Here is a 17,350-nt window from a genome sequence, read left to right on the forward strand (position 1 = left end):
GACAAGTAACAGACTGATTTGGAGGAAAATTGTAGATAGGAAGTTAGTAATGATGTAATTTTTTCATGTAGTACTGTCATATCCTGTACACCCCTTGAGGGTACATGGCAGGAATTTGATGATGAGGTGTTAATGTGGTTTATGCTTGACCTATTTGGCCTGAAACTAGACTGTTCTCTTCCCATGCCCTCATCAAAAATATTAAAGATTCTTAAAATGATAAGTTGGCAAAAATTTTGTTAATGCATAGCAGGTTTATGCCTCTCCAATTATTATAATTTTCTAATCACTAGGGAAGGTGTATTTTCCAAATCTCTTAGAGTTGTGATGTCAGTTTTTAGAGGAGTTGCAGATACCATCATGTCCTGCAGCTTTGAAGCATTCTACTTTGATGATCTTCAATTCTACTGAGTTTGGGTTTGCTCTGGTAGCTGAATTGAGTTACCTGACAAAAACAGCAGGAAAGATTGATGAAATGTATACCAGCTATGGCAGTGCCCCATTACATTTCATCATTATTTGTAATTTTAGCCCATGTAGAATACAGTTTCGTCAGCTAAGTCCCAAATGCCAGCTGACTCTTCATTTGGCATGCAGATTATCTAACAACAGGATACACTGCAAGAGAGGATGGGACATTGGATCATAAACTCTAACTCTTAAGTAACTCCCAATTTATGAACATTTTTATGTAATACCTAGTCTGTCCTGAACAAAAATCTAGCAGGTACTTATCATTACTGAGCCTTGCTATTTTCTTCAAATCTTCCCATAACATACTGTATGTCTAGGAACTCATTTTATACTATGCTGTTTAGGTTCTTTTTTTATGTATCAGCTGCCCTATCTAATGATGATGAATTTACCTTCCACGGGGTCCATACAGAAAAAATAACTGTCATTGTCTTATTTCCTATTTGGAAATTTGTCCACATTTCTCTACTTGAAATTGACTTCGATTTAAAAAGTTTATCTTCAAATTTAGTACTACTGAATCTTATTTTCCCCTCTAGTCCTTTAGGATGATTTAGACAATAGCTGTTTTTAGAAGAATCTCACCTATTTTTGTCCTTTTAATTTCTCTGATGCTTCATATGTTCATTATCTCTGTCTTCCAGCTGTTGAGTTTGAAGTTGATTCAGTAGCTGACTTTTTTGCTGTTTGCTCTGGTTCTGTGAGGTTATGTTCTCCATGCAATTTATTTGGTTTAGTTCCAATTTTGGCAGTCCATATTTCCCAGCATCCCGATAATGGAATACAGTACAAAAAGGTGAGGATTCAGCATAGTAAGAAGCCGGAATCATTTTTATGCCTCTTCAGCTACGTAGAAATATTCTGCCAGTTCTATAGCTTTAATTTTTAGCTAATCTTTGTATTATAAAAATTGGATAAGCTATCAATTGAAGTTTAAATATCAAGTATGTATGGGAAAAAAAGCAGTTTAAGTCATTGTTATGTATGTATAAACAGACTTTATCATTATTTTAATTTGTAGATGCATCGTATGAAGATCCTTTAGGCCCTCAGGAAGAACGACCCAAAACAGCAGCAAGGAAAAGAGACCAACTTGAAGACGAATTTGATAATGAGGAAATAGGAGATGACTTGTTACCAGAATAATTAACTTACAGAAATTGAAAGGTATGCAACCTCAATATTGTGCACCTTCAGTTTTGAGGTAATTAACCATCTCATTGTCATGCAATAGCACTGTTCATGAAATTAGGTTGTAATATAAAAGAACAATTTTGCATTATGGAGAAGTAGAAATTGTATACAGAGAGCTGGTATTGTACAGTTTCCCAACCATAATCTACAAAATGTAAATAATTATCTCTTTGCTTTATTATTATTATGTATAATTAGATTTTGTACATAACTAAAAACCAATAAAGAAGCAATGCATTTTTTTCATTCACATAAAATAATCGATTGTTGTTCACCTAATGAAAGATAAGGTTTGGATGCATCACAGACTCAGGAAATGTTTCATTTATAAATTGAAAAACAGTTTAATGAATAAACAGCAAAAAAAAAAAAATTAATAATACTTTTAAATAGAGTGTGTATACTATTAGTTGGGAAACCAGAATTTAGCATTAACAATTTTATGATTAAAAGACCATAAGATTTAATGATTACAAATACAAACAGCTAACAAGTTTCACTAGCCACTGTCTAGCATTTTCAAGGCTGTACTGGTGTGAAAACAAATGCATCAAGTTACATGAAAACATATACTAAATCTTATTATTGCTAATGCTAAACAACGCAAACAAATATTTAATGTTATCTTTACAAGAATATAATTTGTAAATTATAATAGACAAATTAATTATTTCAACTTTTAAAGCTTATTATCTTAGGCAGACTATTGATGCTACAACTGGAGATCATGCAATTGAAAACATTCATGGCAGGAAGTAACAGTGAGTAATATGGATGCAGTATGGTAGAAACTTTTACTGCACTGTGCAAAGAGAGATTAGATATGCAGCCAAATTTATCAACATAAATGAGGAAAGTGGTTGTAACACCAGCAAAAAACTTCCTTTAATGTGAGCTCTCGAGATATTTCTAAATGTCGGAGGCTGATCCAAACTTAGAAAAGACTATGACAATTCACCAAGGCATAGAAACAGTGCTCACTCCATGTGTGTTGTAAGTTATACAACAAGATGACGACAAGCACTGTTCAAACTACTGTTGATAAGTTTTTACAAAGAAATAAAACACTTTAATTTTAATGTTTTAAATTACAGTGTACTAAATAAATATTAGTTTTACTATTTCTTTCATTTCCCTATACATTCATAATCAACTAAGAGAGTCTTTAATGCTTTGGCAAAAAATTTTTAAAGGTCATGGAGCAATCGTAACTTTTTCCCATTATTACGATTACTTTGCACAGTTTCTGCTTGTACAATTATTTTTTACAGTCCTGTATTGTGTAAACTGAGTGAAATACGGTCCTGTATTTCACTCAGTTTAGGGATCTAAAATATTCTCATGCAATGGGAAGCCAGATATACAAATATTTACTTTCTCTTCATATTAATGTTATATTGTCTAGGCCTCTTCAGTTGTGAAACAAACAACGAATTCCTTGAGTGCTGACCCAAAAAGAGCCAGTACAGTATAATTACTGAGACAAGATAATTACAACACTTACTATATAAAGATAGCCAAAGGATCAAAATGCTTTAATCATGGAGATCTGGATGGGAGAAATCATGTTTCTCATTTATACAAGTAGCAAAATGGTGCATCATAATATTAGTGCTATTCACTAGATTTGACATAGTTATAGTAAGTTGTTTTTTTTTTTTTTTTCAGTATTTTAGAAAGTATATTTGATGTGAAATGCTCTTTAAAAAAGCTGCAGACCTCTAGGCCCTCAATTACTGGATGTAGAATTTTTTTGCTGTGAGTTGGCACTAGTTTGGATTATGTAGTGTGACATAGTGGCATGTTAGATTGACTTCTCTTTCATTGTTATTAAAATAATTATCAAGGTCAGATAAGTGTTTTAATATTAAACTGTTTTTTTAACTTTAAATGGTAGTTGCGCACACACACATCTATTTTACAATAATATCTTGAGAAACTATTTTTAAGCTTTAACAGTCAGAAATTAACTAGTTGCTGTTGAATCAGAAAGTTCTATTTCAAGAACATTTTGATTATCTGTACACTGCTACTCTATGTATTAAGTGCACATCAACAAAGAGAAGTAATTACAATAATATGTTGTTGTTTTTTTAATTTCAAGGTAACATGTTAAAAAACATCTTTGGCATAATAAAAAAAAAAGAGTATATAATGATCAGGGTATGTTCAACATCAATTATGCATAAAGTAAATGAACCATTTTCAACTCAAAATGTTTAAAACATTTTTATTAAGGTATATTGCTCATCACTGGTTTAGACACACACACAAGCATACTGAAAACATATGTGGTTAAAATTAACCTCATTTTACAAATGCTTTTGTAAACCTGTACAGAAAACTGACTTAACAAATGCCCTTGGAGAAGCCATGCCCCTCACTTAACGACTCCCCTATTTGTCCCATATCCAACCAGTATTTACATTACCTTCATGGACCTTTACAGAGAGGCACAATTGTACAGTATTTACATTTTTTTTTTTTAACTAACTAACAACCAGGAGACTTACTCTCCAGCAAACAGGCAGCTTGTTAGCACTAATTACTATGAGTAAAGCTTGTGTAGTATCCTCAAAGCAGCCTGAAAAATGCAAGCTGCTTTGTGGATTCTTGTATAAAAATAGCACTTCACACAGCATACAATAGTTAAACTATTGTTTCTGTTTATCCTTTTATACATTATTTACCGGCAAATGTAAGGCACATTTCATGTGAAACATAAGGCAAGTAAAGTACTACATGACTGGATTGTTTTGTTTTAAATAAGTGTTCCCAACAGAAACTTTAAAAGAAATAATAATAATAAACTGCCCAGCATATTGTATCAAGATTAAGCCACAGTTCTGCAATCACAGGTTTTCCCCCCCTCCTCTTTATTTAAAGTTTGCAAGCTCTTTTTAAGTCTTTTTACTAGGTGGTGATATATATATTCACACACAAACACATGTATATACAGTTATCACTCCTTAATTTTACTATACATATACAGGAGAGCCTTGATTGTCATTATCATCTACATTAACCCTTGTGGGATATGCCTGCCCACCATCATCAAAGAAACGGCGAAAAGTAAACTCAAAAAAAGCATGCTCTGGATGTTTGCCATTTTCGATGTTGTCCTCTATTTTACCTCCATCACTAGAACTGGAGTCACTATTTTTTAGTTTATCGGGATCTATTGGATCAAAATTAGAAGTGTCAGTTGCATAACGAACACAAGGCATATAAGGTGCAGGTTGTTTTCGTACGCTTCCTTTGAAATCGATGCCTGTAAAAAAAGAATGGGATTTGATATCTTCTGCTCCACTTTTGCCCAACCTCTTATCTGGTCCACAACATAACTTAAGAATAAGGTCAGTTGCCTCAGTTGACAAATTAGCAGCTTTAGGAATATGCAGAGTTGTTGTCCAATTAATTACCTGAAAATATAAAAAATAGTACTTCATATATTTATGTTTATTAATTATACACATATAGTTAATAAATTTAGGGTTAATGCAGTGATAAATATATATATATATAAAGGGAAAAGCAACAAAACTACCCAACTGCAGAAGGGTCATTATAGTCTGACAGCTTTGATAAGCTTTCTCTAAAATGCCACAGAAATGAAAAGAGAACTTACCAGAACTGATTCAAAACCTAATCAATGTTGAATAGTTGTAAACCTATTCAACTAAGAGATTTTTTGCATAGTCTTGAAACACTGAACTTTTTCAACCAACTTTAGGCCTCCAATGAATAAGGTTAGTGTCACACTTCATAAATATAGATGCCCAGTGCAAGCAAGTACATTAACCACTGGCCAACCGTGCTAACAAATTAACAATAGTTCATACTATTAGTGATAGCTAATGGTATTCATTAATTTGACTCTTTCTTGCTTATTTGGAAAGGGAGAAAATCGAATTCATTGCAGCAGTGTCATAAATTAACGGAATTGTTGCCTTTATTGAGATATAGTAAGAAGATGAGTAACCATCCAATATGCAGGATAAATGTCAATAATAGGAGCATTTTCCATTTTGTTTCCTCAGTTGCAGCTTCTAAACACAGATCATCTATGGAAAAAAAGAAATAAAGTGAAAGGTGACTAATAGTACTGCAAGAAAGCCTCAAAGCTACCACGGTATTAAATAAACAAATAATGTGACAAATGTCAAAAATATCCAGGAATAATAATATAATTTACATGCACACCCTCTTCTAAGATTAGCATTTTTTAATGGTTGGCCTGCTTCTATAAAAGTAGTGCTGGTCATTATATACATAAAATAAAGAGAAAGAAAGAACAAGTTAGGAAATGCATTAACACGCACTTCTCTTCATTTAAAAGTTTGGACCCTTCTTCATTCATATACAAGATGTCAGAAAGGATGGATAGCTGGAACCCACCTGAATCATGGAAGAGAATAACTTGTATCATGATGATTCGTGCCCGCCATCAAAATAAGGATATTACGACTGCTGCCCAATGCTCCCTGAATACAGTAAAAACAATCAGGCATGAACTAGAGACTTGCAATGGTGACTACGAGGATGTAGCAAGAAGAAAGATCCCTAGCAGACGATCTGATTGCGTTCGTACAGCAGAATTCCTCGCAAATCTGCAGGAACAGGTGTTGAAGAACCCTGGCATTGGAATTCGGGCTTTGTTCGTGGAGTTGCTAACTGTAGTCAAGCCCTGGATAACAAGGGTAGCCAATGGTAGGCCGTATGTATGGCAGCAGGATTCGGCCCCTTGCCACACCTCTGGGAAAAGTAAAAAATGGTTGTCTGAAAATTTCTACGACTTCACCAGTCCAAATGTTTGGCCTCCAAACTCCCCAGACCTTAACCCCATGGATTATTTTGTATGGGGCGCAGTTGAAAAAGACACCAATCGCACTTCCAGTAATACAAAAGCCCAGTTAATGGATAAAATTAAAACAGTTTTTGCGGCCCTTCCCAGGGAGACTGTAGCATCAGCTTGTTCGAGGTTCCGAAGCAGAATTGAAGCTGTGATCGATGCTAATGGTGGTTATTTTGAGTAAATCTTGTTGATAGTATTGTAATTAACTCTGCCTGTAATGTTTTTATGTCAATTCATTAAATTTAATAGATACAAAGAAGATTTTCTTTTTCCTTACGAAACTGTCAAATTTATCCCGAACACCCTGTACATGAACAAAAGAAAGTTTTATTGTAGAGCCAAACACATATCTAGCTAAATGTCAGTGGCATCGCATACCCATTTCAGTTGGACATTCTGTCATGTGGCTTATGCAACCTTCACTACAAAATTCATGTCAATTTGATCATATGATTGCATTTTTATCAGTGTTTGAAAGTAAATGCATAGCGCACCGGTGCTCATCTTAATTGCAACCAAATCTGTGTAGAGTGGGGGACAATGTGTTTGTTTTAAAATATATTAGAAACCAGTAAAGCTATATTTGGATTACTCAAAGGTGTAAGTATGTGAACCATCATTAAGTCATGTGAGAATGCGAAAACGTAAAGGAAAGAATAAGTGTGAGTAGAAATATTTTCATTAATGGCTTGGTTGCTCAGTAAATATGGAAAAGGAGGATAAGGCTTATCTCCTTCATCCTTCAACTACAACCTGCAAAAGCTCTGGCAGAAAACAGGACATTCAGTAGATCCTCTACACTGTTTCCCATTGTAAATATAGGCAAACATGCTAAAATTATTTATAGAAAATTATATATTATAAACTTGTCTGTATTGGTCTCCTAAACGCATCAGTTCACACACACACACAAAGCAGATGAAACTCAGAAAACAAAAACAGCAACTCATGACAAATAACCTTCAATTGGATCGGTTGACACAATAATCAATCACAGCCAATGATTTCTGGGTGCTATTGTCTCAACACACACACACCCTGCCTCATCTTCTGGGTGGTTTAACCTCCCTACTGGCAAAGTGGATGAACTAGTAAGACCAAATTGCACTTCTTATCCATGTTATTCAATGGGTGTTACAAAATAGTATCCAGATTTAGCTGGACATCATGGCCAGTTGCAGGGTTAAAACCAGTGTAACGCTAAGAATTTGACTTGCTGTGCCATCTGTACGTCTGTTCAAAGGTGTCCAATATTTGTGACCTCACACCCGGGTTATTAACGCGAATCTGATGCAATGTTTATGAATCGAAAATGTCCTCTTCATAAAGCATTAGTATACTTTTATTTTTAGGAATCATGTTAAGCCAGGAATCAATTAGGGGAGTCTTTAACAGGAATAAGTGCAAAAATATAATATCGGTGATACTGCTATTTCATGAGTGTACCCCACACGCCAGCACACTCTGCTAAATACATTATCCTAACATCCTCTTTCAAATTTTCAGTTGCAGAAAATCATGGTAACACCTTTTTTATAATGCAGTCATGGGGTGATGAAACCAAATTACATATATAAAGCAAATAAAGATTTATGTACACGTGACTTGAAATCAGAATTGCATGTGTAAAGTCTCAAATGCAATTCCGATTTCTGTATCACAAAGACAGTTTACAAATAAAACTTGAGTAATATTTTTACTCAGTTAAATCATTCAAACCAGCATGCCACATGCTGTATATCTGCACTGTAAAAATGCACCTGCCCTATGTGGAGGAGACAATATACCACCAAATGAATTCCCACTTGAAGGAAAACACATGGAGTCACCATGCTATCATGAACTAATTCATGGTGCGTTTGCTGAGATTTTCTTTATAATTTCAAGTGATATGACTTTGTAACAGTGTGAACATACATACATACAATAAGAACTGTCAGTGTAGTATACATTGTGGTCCAAGTCACTGTTGAATAAGTGTGTATTGACTAGTTGATGCCAGTGAGGTTGTTCTGAAGGCTCAGAAACAACAGGGGTGAATATATCTAATAAACTGACCACTCACTGTATAACAAAACATAATTCTCAGCTTTGAAATAAGTTCTCATTCTTATATAGCACTATTACATATATGCAGGAGTATATACATTGTGTTGCAAAAATTAAAGCATGCTTGGCATTTCAAACTCTCTTGATCTGGTTTTCTAAAGGCAATTATAATGCCTTTAGAAAGCATAAATGCCACTTTCTATTTGGCCCATTCCTCCACTAAAATAGCATTCAGTATCTATAGTTAAACTGGATTGTTGGTCACACCTGATGTTTTAACATTTGCACTCCTACCTCCTCAACAATGTTGCCAATTTAGCTTTTTTTTGGAGCTAGATCTAGCTCTTTATTTTCTTCTCTAGCTCCAAAAATTTTAATCTAGCACCTAGCTCCTTCGGAACTTGTTTCAGCTCTTTTTAGTTGTTTTTATAACCTACTCTTAAAGAAATTGTTTTAAAAGTTTTCCAGGTGTTTGCATTTGATAAAGAATTGTGTATACGTTTGGTGAGAGTATCATACACGTTTCAAACGTGCAATGACATCAGTCAGTCACGTGGCCTAACAGTCTGCTGTTTTGCCACCTTGAAGTTGATAGCACCACTATAAGTTAGTCTGTTGCACAGTGTTCTGGTTGGTAGTTATGATAGCAAGTGGGAAGTTTTCAGAGACTGATGGTAATTCATTGCAGTAAAGAGTTGCATACCCTTCTTCAAAAATGAAGAAAGAGACAAATAAAGCTTACAAGCAAAAATTTAGAAGGGAGTGGTTGCAAATGGGAATGTTTAGTAAATGGCTGTGTGAAGTTCCTGGTGATGCTACAAAAGGCCACTGTAAGTTTTGCAGATGTGATATAGCTGCTAAATATTGTCAGCTTGTAAAGCATAGTGAAACTAAGAAACATCTTGCTGCAGTTCTATATAAGGCTGTTCCTATTACAAATATGCATGTGAAGAAGTCTAATGAGACAGTGAACTTTGAAGGCACCTTAGCACTATTTCTTTGTTGATGTCACTCATCATTGAACAGTTGCGATCATCTAGTAGATCTTTGCAAAAATATCATCCCAGACAGTCAAATTATACCGAACGTGCTCTGCAATTATAAAGAATATTCTAAGTGAACATTTTGAAGATCTGATTACAGATATTGGAGATGAAAATTTTAGCTTGCTAAGAGATGAATCAAATGACATCACAGTGAATAAGATTTTAGCAATGGCCATCATTTATTATAGCAAGAAATTCAACAAAATTATGCATACATTTCTGACCAAGAAACTGGACATTAAAAATCTCATTGCAATTGGTACAGACAATGCCAGTGTTATGGTTGCCATCAATAATGGCATTTATGAACAACTGACGGCATGTATTCCCTCCTCTTAATCTTAATTAGATGTGTATGCTATTCATTGCAACTGGCAATGTCTCAAACTTGTGCAGAATCTCTCGCAAGAAAATAAGAATTTTTAGTTGCCAAACATATAAGTGGTTTTCACATTCTTCTTCTTCAAGACAAGCAGTATACAAAAAGCTATATCAAACTATCAACGCAAATGATGCTCCTCTGAAAGTTGTAAGCAACCGTGCAATGAGGTGGCTCTCCATTAGACAGAATTCTCAGCCAGTGGTTGGAATTAAAAACTCACTTCGAAGTCATGTGAAATGTTACAAAGCTCAAATTTTGTGGGAGATGTACGAGGATGAAAGGCATCTGTTGTACCTTTTATTTTTGCATCCTGTTCAAGTTCAGCAAGTTAACAAAATTTTTGAATCTAACAGTGCAGATAAGAAGAGATTATTTGAAGACCTTTCTGATTTGATATTTGCTTTATTGCTAATATGTTAGTGCTACTGTCATCCAGAGTCGACCTTCTAGAGTCAGAGATTGATGACTATTTGGATACCAAACCAAATCTTGGTTACAGATTTGAAAGAAAAATTTCAGAGTTAATGATACAACAGAAAATAACACAAAATGATGAGCACAATCTTAGAAATAGAGCAAGATAGTTTCTTTTTGGTCTCTTCAAACAGCTTAAGCAGAGGTTGCCTGAAAACTTGAATATTTTAAGAATGATCTCTTCTTTATTCTTGACAATACCCTAAAACAGCATTTCCCAAACCATGTTCTGCGGAAAATGAATAAGTGTTCCATGAAAAATTATTAAAATTAACATCAGCCTAGAATGGTTTTAAATGCTGCAACATGTTTGAAAATCAGGCACTCCTCACTTTGCGTGTAGATTGTGCTATTAAGGCTAGCACGTGCTGGCTTGACTTAGCCGCCCATTTAACGGACAAAATTTCCAGTCCGTATATCACGTGTGAAAATTAACACCCTGTTAATTTTAAGATGCTTTTAACCAAGATTTGCTAATAATTAAATTAACAGGTTATGTTTTGTTATTAATTTCCAGTTATTTTTAACAAATTTTGGCGAATAGGTCATATGTTGGAAAAACACTGATGAATTTAGCCAACATAAATGAGTCACCGCTCATAAAACATGTTCGGCGAATGATTAGGACATTATCACACCAATCGCACTGTAATTGGTTCTTTTGTTGCATACTGTGACTTTCTGTGGCAGTTTTATTACACACATTTTCGTAATTTTACGGAGTTCGTTATAAAAAAATAACAGAATTTAAAAGTTTAAAATAAACAATAGTTTTTTCAAAGCAGGATTACCTAAACCAAGAACCTCAACATCGAACATTAACTTATCTAAAAGTGTGAAAATTGTGTGTAAAATAATTTTGTTATTGCAGTATAATGTTACAGATATTTTTATTTTAAAAAATTCGCGATTTAACGGACACCCCTTAGCCCCTATTAGTCCGTTAAATCGAGGGTTTACTGTATCTATTCTAGGAAACGTGCAGTCACAAGCAAGGTAAATGCGATGTGGCCTGCTGCAGCGATAGTGTGCACTTAGCTTTACATTGAATACGAGACTGATGATACTCGACTCTAACCAAGGTGTTCTGTTAAAATTTCAGGATTTGTGAAGTGTTCTGTCGTAGGAAAAGTTTGAAAAACGCTGCCCTAAAACACATAAAAGAACCTGTTACTCCTATCTCAGAAATAATGCTGAAAACAGAAAAAGATGTTGCTGCTGCTGAATACCAGTACAATACTGTCCACTTAAATAAATGGACAAATATAGAAAACACTGAGCTATTCTGGGCTGAAGTACAAGAATACAAACATGCATCTGAAATGAATCCATTTGAAGAAATTGCTCAGTTTGCAATAAATTTATGAATACTGCCAAATCCTAATGTGGAAGTTGAACGAATTTTTAGTTCCGTGAATGTAGTTAAAACTACATTAAGAAACAAGATGGAATTGCCAATGCTGACAGCTATTTTGTCAGTCAAGTATGGCTTTGGGCGTAACAACAAGTGCTGTAAAGACTATTATTTACCAGCATCTACACTAAGTAATATCGTGGAATGATGGGGACATATAATAAAACTGAAAATCTAAGTGAAAATGTGGGTGAATTAAGTGCAGAAGACCACTTGGAAGATATCTTCAGCCACTTAAATGCAAGTACCAATTCATCTTGAGTAAAGTAACTGAAAAGTATCTGCTACTACTTCTAAATTTTTATTTTCAACTCCTTTTAAGCTCTTTTTTTATTTAAAGATTTAACTGTTTTTAGTCATTTTCCTTTGCCAATATTACTCCTCAAACCACCACAGCATCATCATGATATCAGGCTGACATTAGGTCATGTCATCAAAGAGCTATACAGACTATCCATCCATCATCATGAAATTCCTGATATACCCACAGAATGTTATGATAGTAATAACTTTTTTTTTCCGTGTAGTACTAACTTCCTATTAACAATTTATCTCCAAATTAATGTGTTATCTGTCAAGATCCTTATCTGTCTTTTAAGCCACTCCTTACTGTATCAATCCATCTTGATATATTTGGATCCTTTCTTGCCATCCTGGCAGAAAATCTTTGTTGTGCTAACCTCCCTCTCCCATTCTGTTTAAGTGACCATACTACTTGAGACTGTTGTGCTAACACATTCCTGAATGCTATGTCAAGTTCTTTTCTAATATCCTTATGTTTAATATGATACTACCATTAATTAATCTTATCTCTTCACTCCCTTAATCTTCCTCAGAACTCTCTATCTATAGTTACCAGTCTTTGGTCAAGTGCTTTATTTCTAACCCAGCTCTCACTTGGGTCAATAAGTTAAAATTGGTTTGAACACCACCTTGTATATACAGCTAGTTTAGCATTTTGACTAATTTCTCTCTTATTCTGCATAAATTATTCAGTCGACTTCCTATTGTTGGATTCTGATTAAGGAGAAATTTAAATTATTAATATTCCTTACAGAATCCAACTTAATCCACCATACCATACCATACCAAAGGCTATACTTGTAAAAATTATTTGATATTAATCCCATGATTGTAAATTATTATTCATGTAATTGCCTTGAGTTTATTTATTAAATTCTATTAATTAATTAAAATATGTGTTAGCAATGATAGGACTTTGTATTAAAATATTATTCTGTTTATTTTGATTATTCCTAATTTAATATTATGAGGAATTGTATATATAAGTTTAATGCCTTATGTGAATTATAATATTTTGATTTTTTATTTATCACTACCAGTATGTAAAGGTATAATGTTATGCAATATTTCTGTTTTTATTTTATTTTGTTTGTTACTATGGAGACGGACTAGAAATAGCTAGCACATGCATGGATCGCGAGATATGGTATTCAACTGCAGAGAAGGAATTGACATAAGAGAGCATGAGAAACAATTTTGGGTCGGAAAAAGAAGGGAGATATATAAGCTGAGAGCGGAGAAAACCGGGGGCTCTTCTCTTTTTCAGGACTGATCATTCTGAGACACGAGAGCATTGAGATAGCACAGACAGACAAGGAGAACACGGAAAGGCAGCAAAGTGAATGCAAAGGATTGCTGTGTCTAGAATTTTAGTGCTGTAATTGGACTATTTAAGGACTGGGAAAGTAATAGGCAACTGAGAATAATTCTAGAAGTTAAAGAATTACTACGTGTTCCATTAGTTATATGGAACTTTAAACAGAGAGCTGAATTGGTCGAATAGTGTTAAAGAAGGAATGAGCATTTTTCTTTATCCAAGTACGTCTATACACGAAGTGCGACCATTAATAGTTCATTTATCATTGAGAAGATTTATTCTAAATAGTGCTGTCATAGTGTGCTAAGTAAATATAGTTATAAAGTGTGCCCACAGTGAAATTGATGAGCAAAGGATTTATCCGGTAAGAACTGTCCAATTTTATGTTACTTCAGTGCAGAGATATGTGTGTGATTCCTCCTGTTATTCCCCACATTAACTATAACGTTTTTTGCTGAGATCAGCCGGAGTATGAAGTATGAAAGTGTATACTTATGAAGCAGTTGTTGCCACCATTAATGTATTGAGACTTTACTGACTATGTGATAATAGTAAAATTTGTTACTCAGAGATTTTATGATATTGAACTCTATTAAAAGTTAATTTAATATTGTGAAAGCTATAAGTCTGATAACAGAATGCCCATAGACTGAATTTGTAAGATGTTGTAACCAGTTAAGCTAAGACATTTATATTATCTTGTTCTCAGAATTGAGTTTATATGTATAATATATAACCCAGAATTAAATGTTTTGTTTTGATGATTTTAAAATTGTGTTTGCCTGAATCTCCTTTACTGCACCGTTCATGAAATTATCGGACCTAGCGAGAGCTTCAAACATAAGAGATAAACTCGGTCTACGTAAGAAATAATATTGATATAAATTTGGTTGATGTTTGGTTTCACTACATTTCATTAGACTAATCTAGATATAGAGTGGCGCAGTCTAAAAATATAAATTTCTCTATATTTAAGTTAGTAATCAACCAGCAACTTATTACTTGTTTAAGAACAGAGTTAAAACAAGATGGCAGATCAAAAACAAGGAAGTACGATCGAACACTATCACACCAGCTTTGCTAATTCTGTTCTATTTCTGTATTTAATTTGCCATCTTCACTAAAAATTGTGCCTAAATAGCTAATATATTTTTCTTGTTCTATAGGTTCCCCATTCAAGAAGCACTTGATGTTGTTAAAGCAGTTATTTCTTGCATTTTTCAACTGCCAACTTACATGTAGACTATGCAATATTCTTATATTTATATAAGAGCAGTGCAACAATTATATGGGGTAAATGGAACATTATAAGAGCAGTGCATAGATGTTCCATTTACTCCATATAATTATAGTACAGTAAAACCACGAAAGTCGAATTCGCATACCTCGGGGTATAATTTTGCATGTAATTTATATATACAAACGTATAAAATATTACTCTTTCTTTTAAGGTTACACAGTGATCAGCATTCATATTTATGAATTTAGGGACACAAAACACGTGTTGAAAAGATTATTTTACTGATTAATAATAAAATAATAACTTGATGTTTCGACCCCTGTATTGAGGTCATCATCAGAAGGATACATGTGTATAAGAACCAAGCTACATGCTATTGCACTCTATACAGGTAAATTACATCTACGTTGTTAACTAATCTTTTTTCTTAGCCTGCTCTCTAGTGATAAAAAAAAAAAAAAAATTACTAATAAAAACTACAATAAATTCTGCTAAAGTCCTCACGTACTAGGATTCTTCTGGAATTATACAGTTCATATTGTTATATTATGGTTATTTTTTGATTTTGTACAGTACAGGTTGCTATTGAATGTTAAGGTAAAAAAAAAACACTTCACCAAGTCTCCTTGTATTGAGATTTTTTTTTGTGGTTGCTATGAAGGTTGCAGGTGGGTCCGTCCTCCACATTCTTGGAATGGTTAGACCATCATTTTTATTCAGATTCGGATCATGTTTGAGCATTTCACATGCTTCCTTGAATTTCTGCTCAAACCAGGTTTTGGTGCGGTGTAGGGACTTGGTACCTTTCCAATCAATATGTAACCTGTACTGTATAAATTCAAAAGATAACCATAATATAACAATATGAACTGTATAATTCCAGAAGAATCCTAGTGCGTGAGGACTTTAGCAGAGTTTATTGTAATTTTTATTGGTTTTTTTTTTTATCACTAGAGGGCAGGCTAAGAAAAAAGATTAGTTAACAACGTACGTGTAATTTACCTGTATAGAGTGCAACAGCATGTAGCTTGGTTCTTATACACATGCATCCTTCTGATGATGACCTCAATACAGGGGTCGAAACATCAAGTTATTATTTTATTATTAATCAGTAAAATAATCTTTTCAACACGTGTGTTTGGTGTCCCTAAATTCAATGTTTTCAAATGTTTCCAAAATGTTTCCAAAGTCAATGTTTTTCTTTTCTTGCTAGCTGTAGAAGAATCTGACTTGCTTCTTTTGGATGACATTATTATTTTTTTGTGATAAAATTTTTATCAAGAACATAAAATTAAACAATCGCAAGGTTTGTAGACTATAAAAATCGTGTATGAATGAAGACCGCACGAAACACGTCAGTGCATGTGCGACACTGGTGAATGCGGCCAGCACCGGAAAGATATGACTAGTGGTGAAGCGGGATGGGAATAAATACCTATAAGAAATCGTAACTCCAGATTCACGTAAGTCGGGGTATTACTGTATTTTGAAAAGCTTTTCTCTGGGCACCTTGTCATATATATACCTTTTTGGTTGGAAAGACCTGGTTCGATTACCATTCCTTTATCTGGTCTCTTTTGACTATAGGTGAGTTAGCCAGTCTCATATGGGGGTAGGGGGTTTTTTCACCCGGAAACTCAGGTTTTTCGTCCCCCAGAATAGGCAAACCGGCCCCGTGAACACACACATCTACAGACTAGGACACACTGGGAGGTTAAGGGCCAACCACCTTATCCTCGAGGCAGTTACGGTTGTAAGAATAAAAAACCTTGACACTGTAAAGGTAGAAGAGGAGGATAAAGAAAGACTATGAGAGCTCTGCTCCAATCATTTGGAATTTGATCCTTTGACGAGGTCTTCTGAATTAAGCAGAGCAGTCACTTTAAAACTTTTATACCTCCATATTTCAACATTTCAGGTTTTTGATGGCCTTTTCTACTTCCAGTAGTGATGTGTATTCCTGAGTGCTTCCTACAACTGTCCTGTCACTGCTCATTTCATTTAGCAATCTTTCAAAGTAAATTACTCGATACATCAGAATATCTTTGTCTTCAGTTTTTATGATATCTTTACCATCTCTGATTCCTTTTACAGTATGCTTTCCTCCATTTCTAATTTTACACAGTCTGCCTTACATTTTTTTTCTTAACTCTTTATTCTTTAAGAGCTGTAGCTGGCTTATTTGCAAGGAACTTTTGATATGCTTTCTTCTTTTTCTTCAATGCCTCTTGAACTTCTTGAGCCCACCATGGAGTTTTATGACTTTTCTGTCCTTGCAGACAACACCACTTGATGAATGTTTTCTTTAGTGTTTGCCACTAAAAATCTTCAAGGTTTCTTGTTTTCAAACTTCTTTTATTGTTCTTTTCACCAAATTTTTCCCAAGCATTTTTATATGCTTGGTAATCACTTCCTATTTTGCAGTATAGATTTCGAACAAGGACCAACTTTTCCTTTTTCTCCCACACACACATGCACACAAAAAAGCAGATGAGCCTAGAGCAAATAAATGTGATGTGTGTGGGTAGGGTCAGGATTATAGTAATCTGTTGATATTCTTCTTTAACTGTTGGAGAGTGTAGTCCTTTGGAAATGTTTCAA

General features: G+C 34.2%; 2 protein-coding genes across 5 annotated transcripts in view; one reads left to right on the plus strand and one right to left on the minus strand.

Moving 5' to 3' along the window:
* The window catches only part of nompB (intraflagellar transport protein 88-like protein nompB), a 277,618-nt gene extending 275,594 nt beyond the window's left edge, over positions 1 to 2,024 (plus strand). The window contains exon 26 of the mRNA XM_090412432.1: positions 1,496 to 2,024. Within this exon, the coding sequence (XP_090268558.1) occupies positions 1,496 to 1,620 (125 nt within the window). The 3' untranslated portion in view covers positions 1,621 to 2,024. The remainder of the gene's footprint in view (positions 1 to 1,495) is intronic.
* Positions 2,025 to 3,882: 1,858 nt separating this feature from the next.
* LOC150094254 (uncharacterized) overlaps positions 3,883 to 17,350 on the minus strand; it is a 266,325-nt gene continuing 252,857 nt past the window's right edge. For all 4 annotated transcript variants that reach the window (XM_090411777.1, XM_090411776.1, XM_090411778.1 and 1 more), the window contains one exon: positions 3,883 to 5,090. In XM_090411777.1, the coding sequence (XP_090267903.1) occupies positions 4,647 to 5,090 (444 nt within the window). In that variant the 3' untranslated portion in view covers positions 3,883 to 4,646. The remainder of the gene's footprint in view (positions 5,091 to 17,350) is intronic.

This window comes from Typopeltis vanoorti, chromosome 22 (assembly GCF_054136105.1).
Source record: "Typopeltis vanoorti isolate ZY-2024b chromosome 22, IOZ_Tvanoo_1.0, whole genome shotgun sequence".
In the NCBI taxonomy this organism is placed as follows: Eukaryota; Metazoa; Arthropoda; class Arachnida; order Uropygi; family Thelyphonidae; genus Typopeltis; species Typopeltis vanoorti.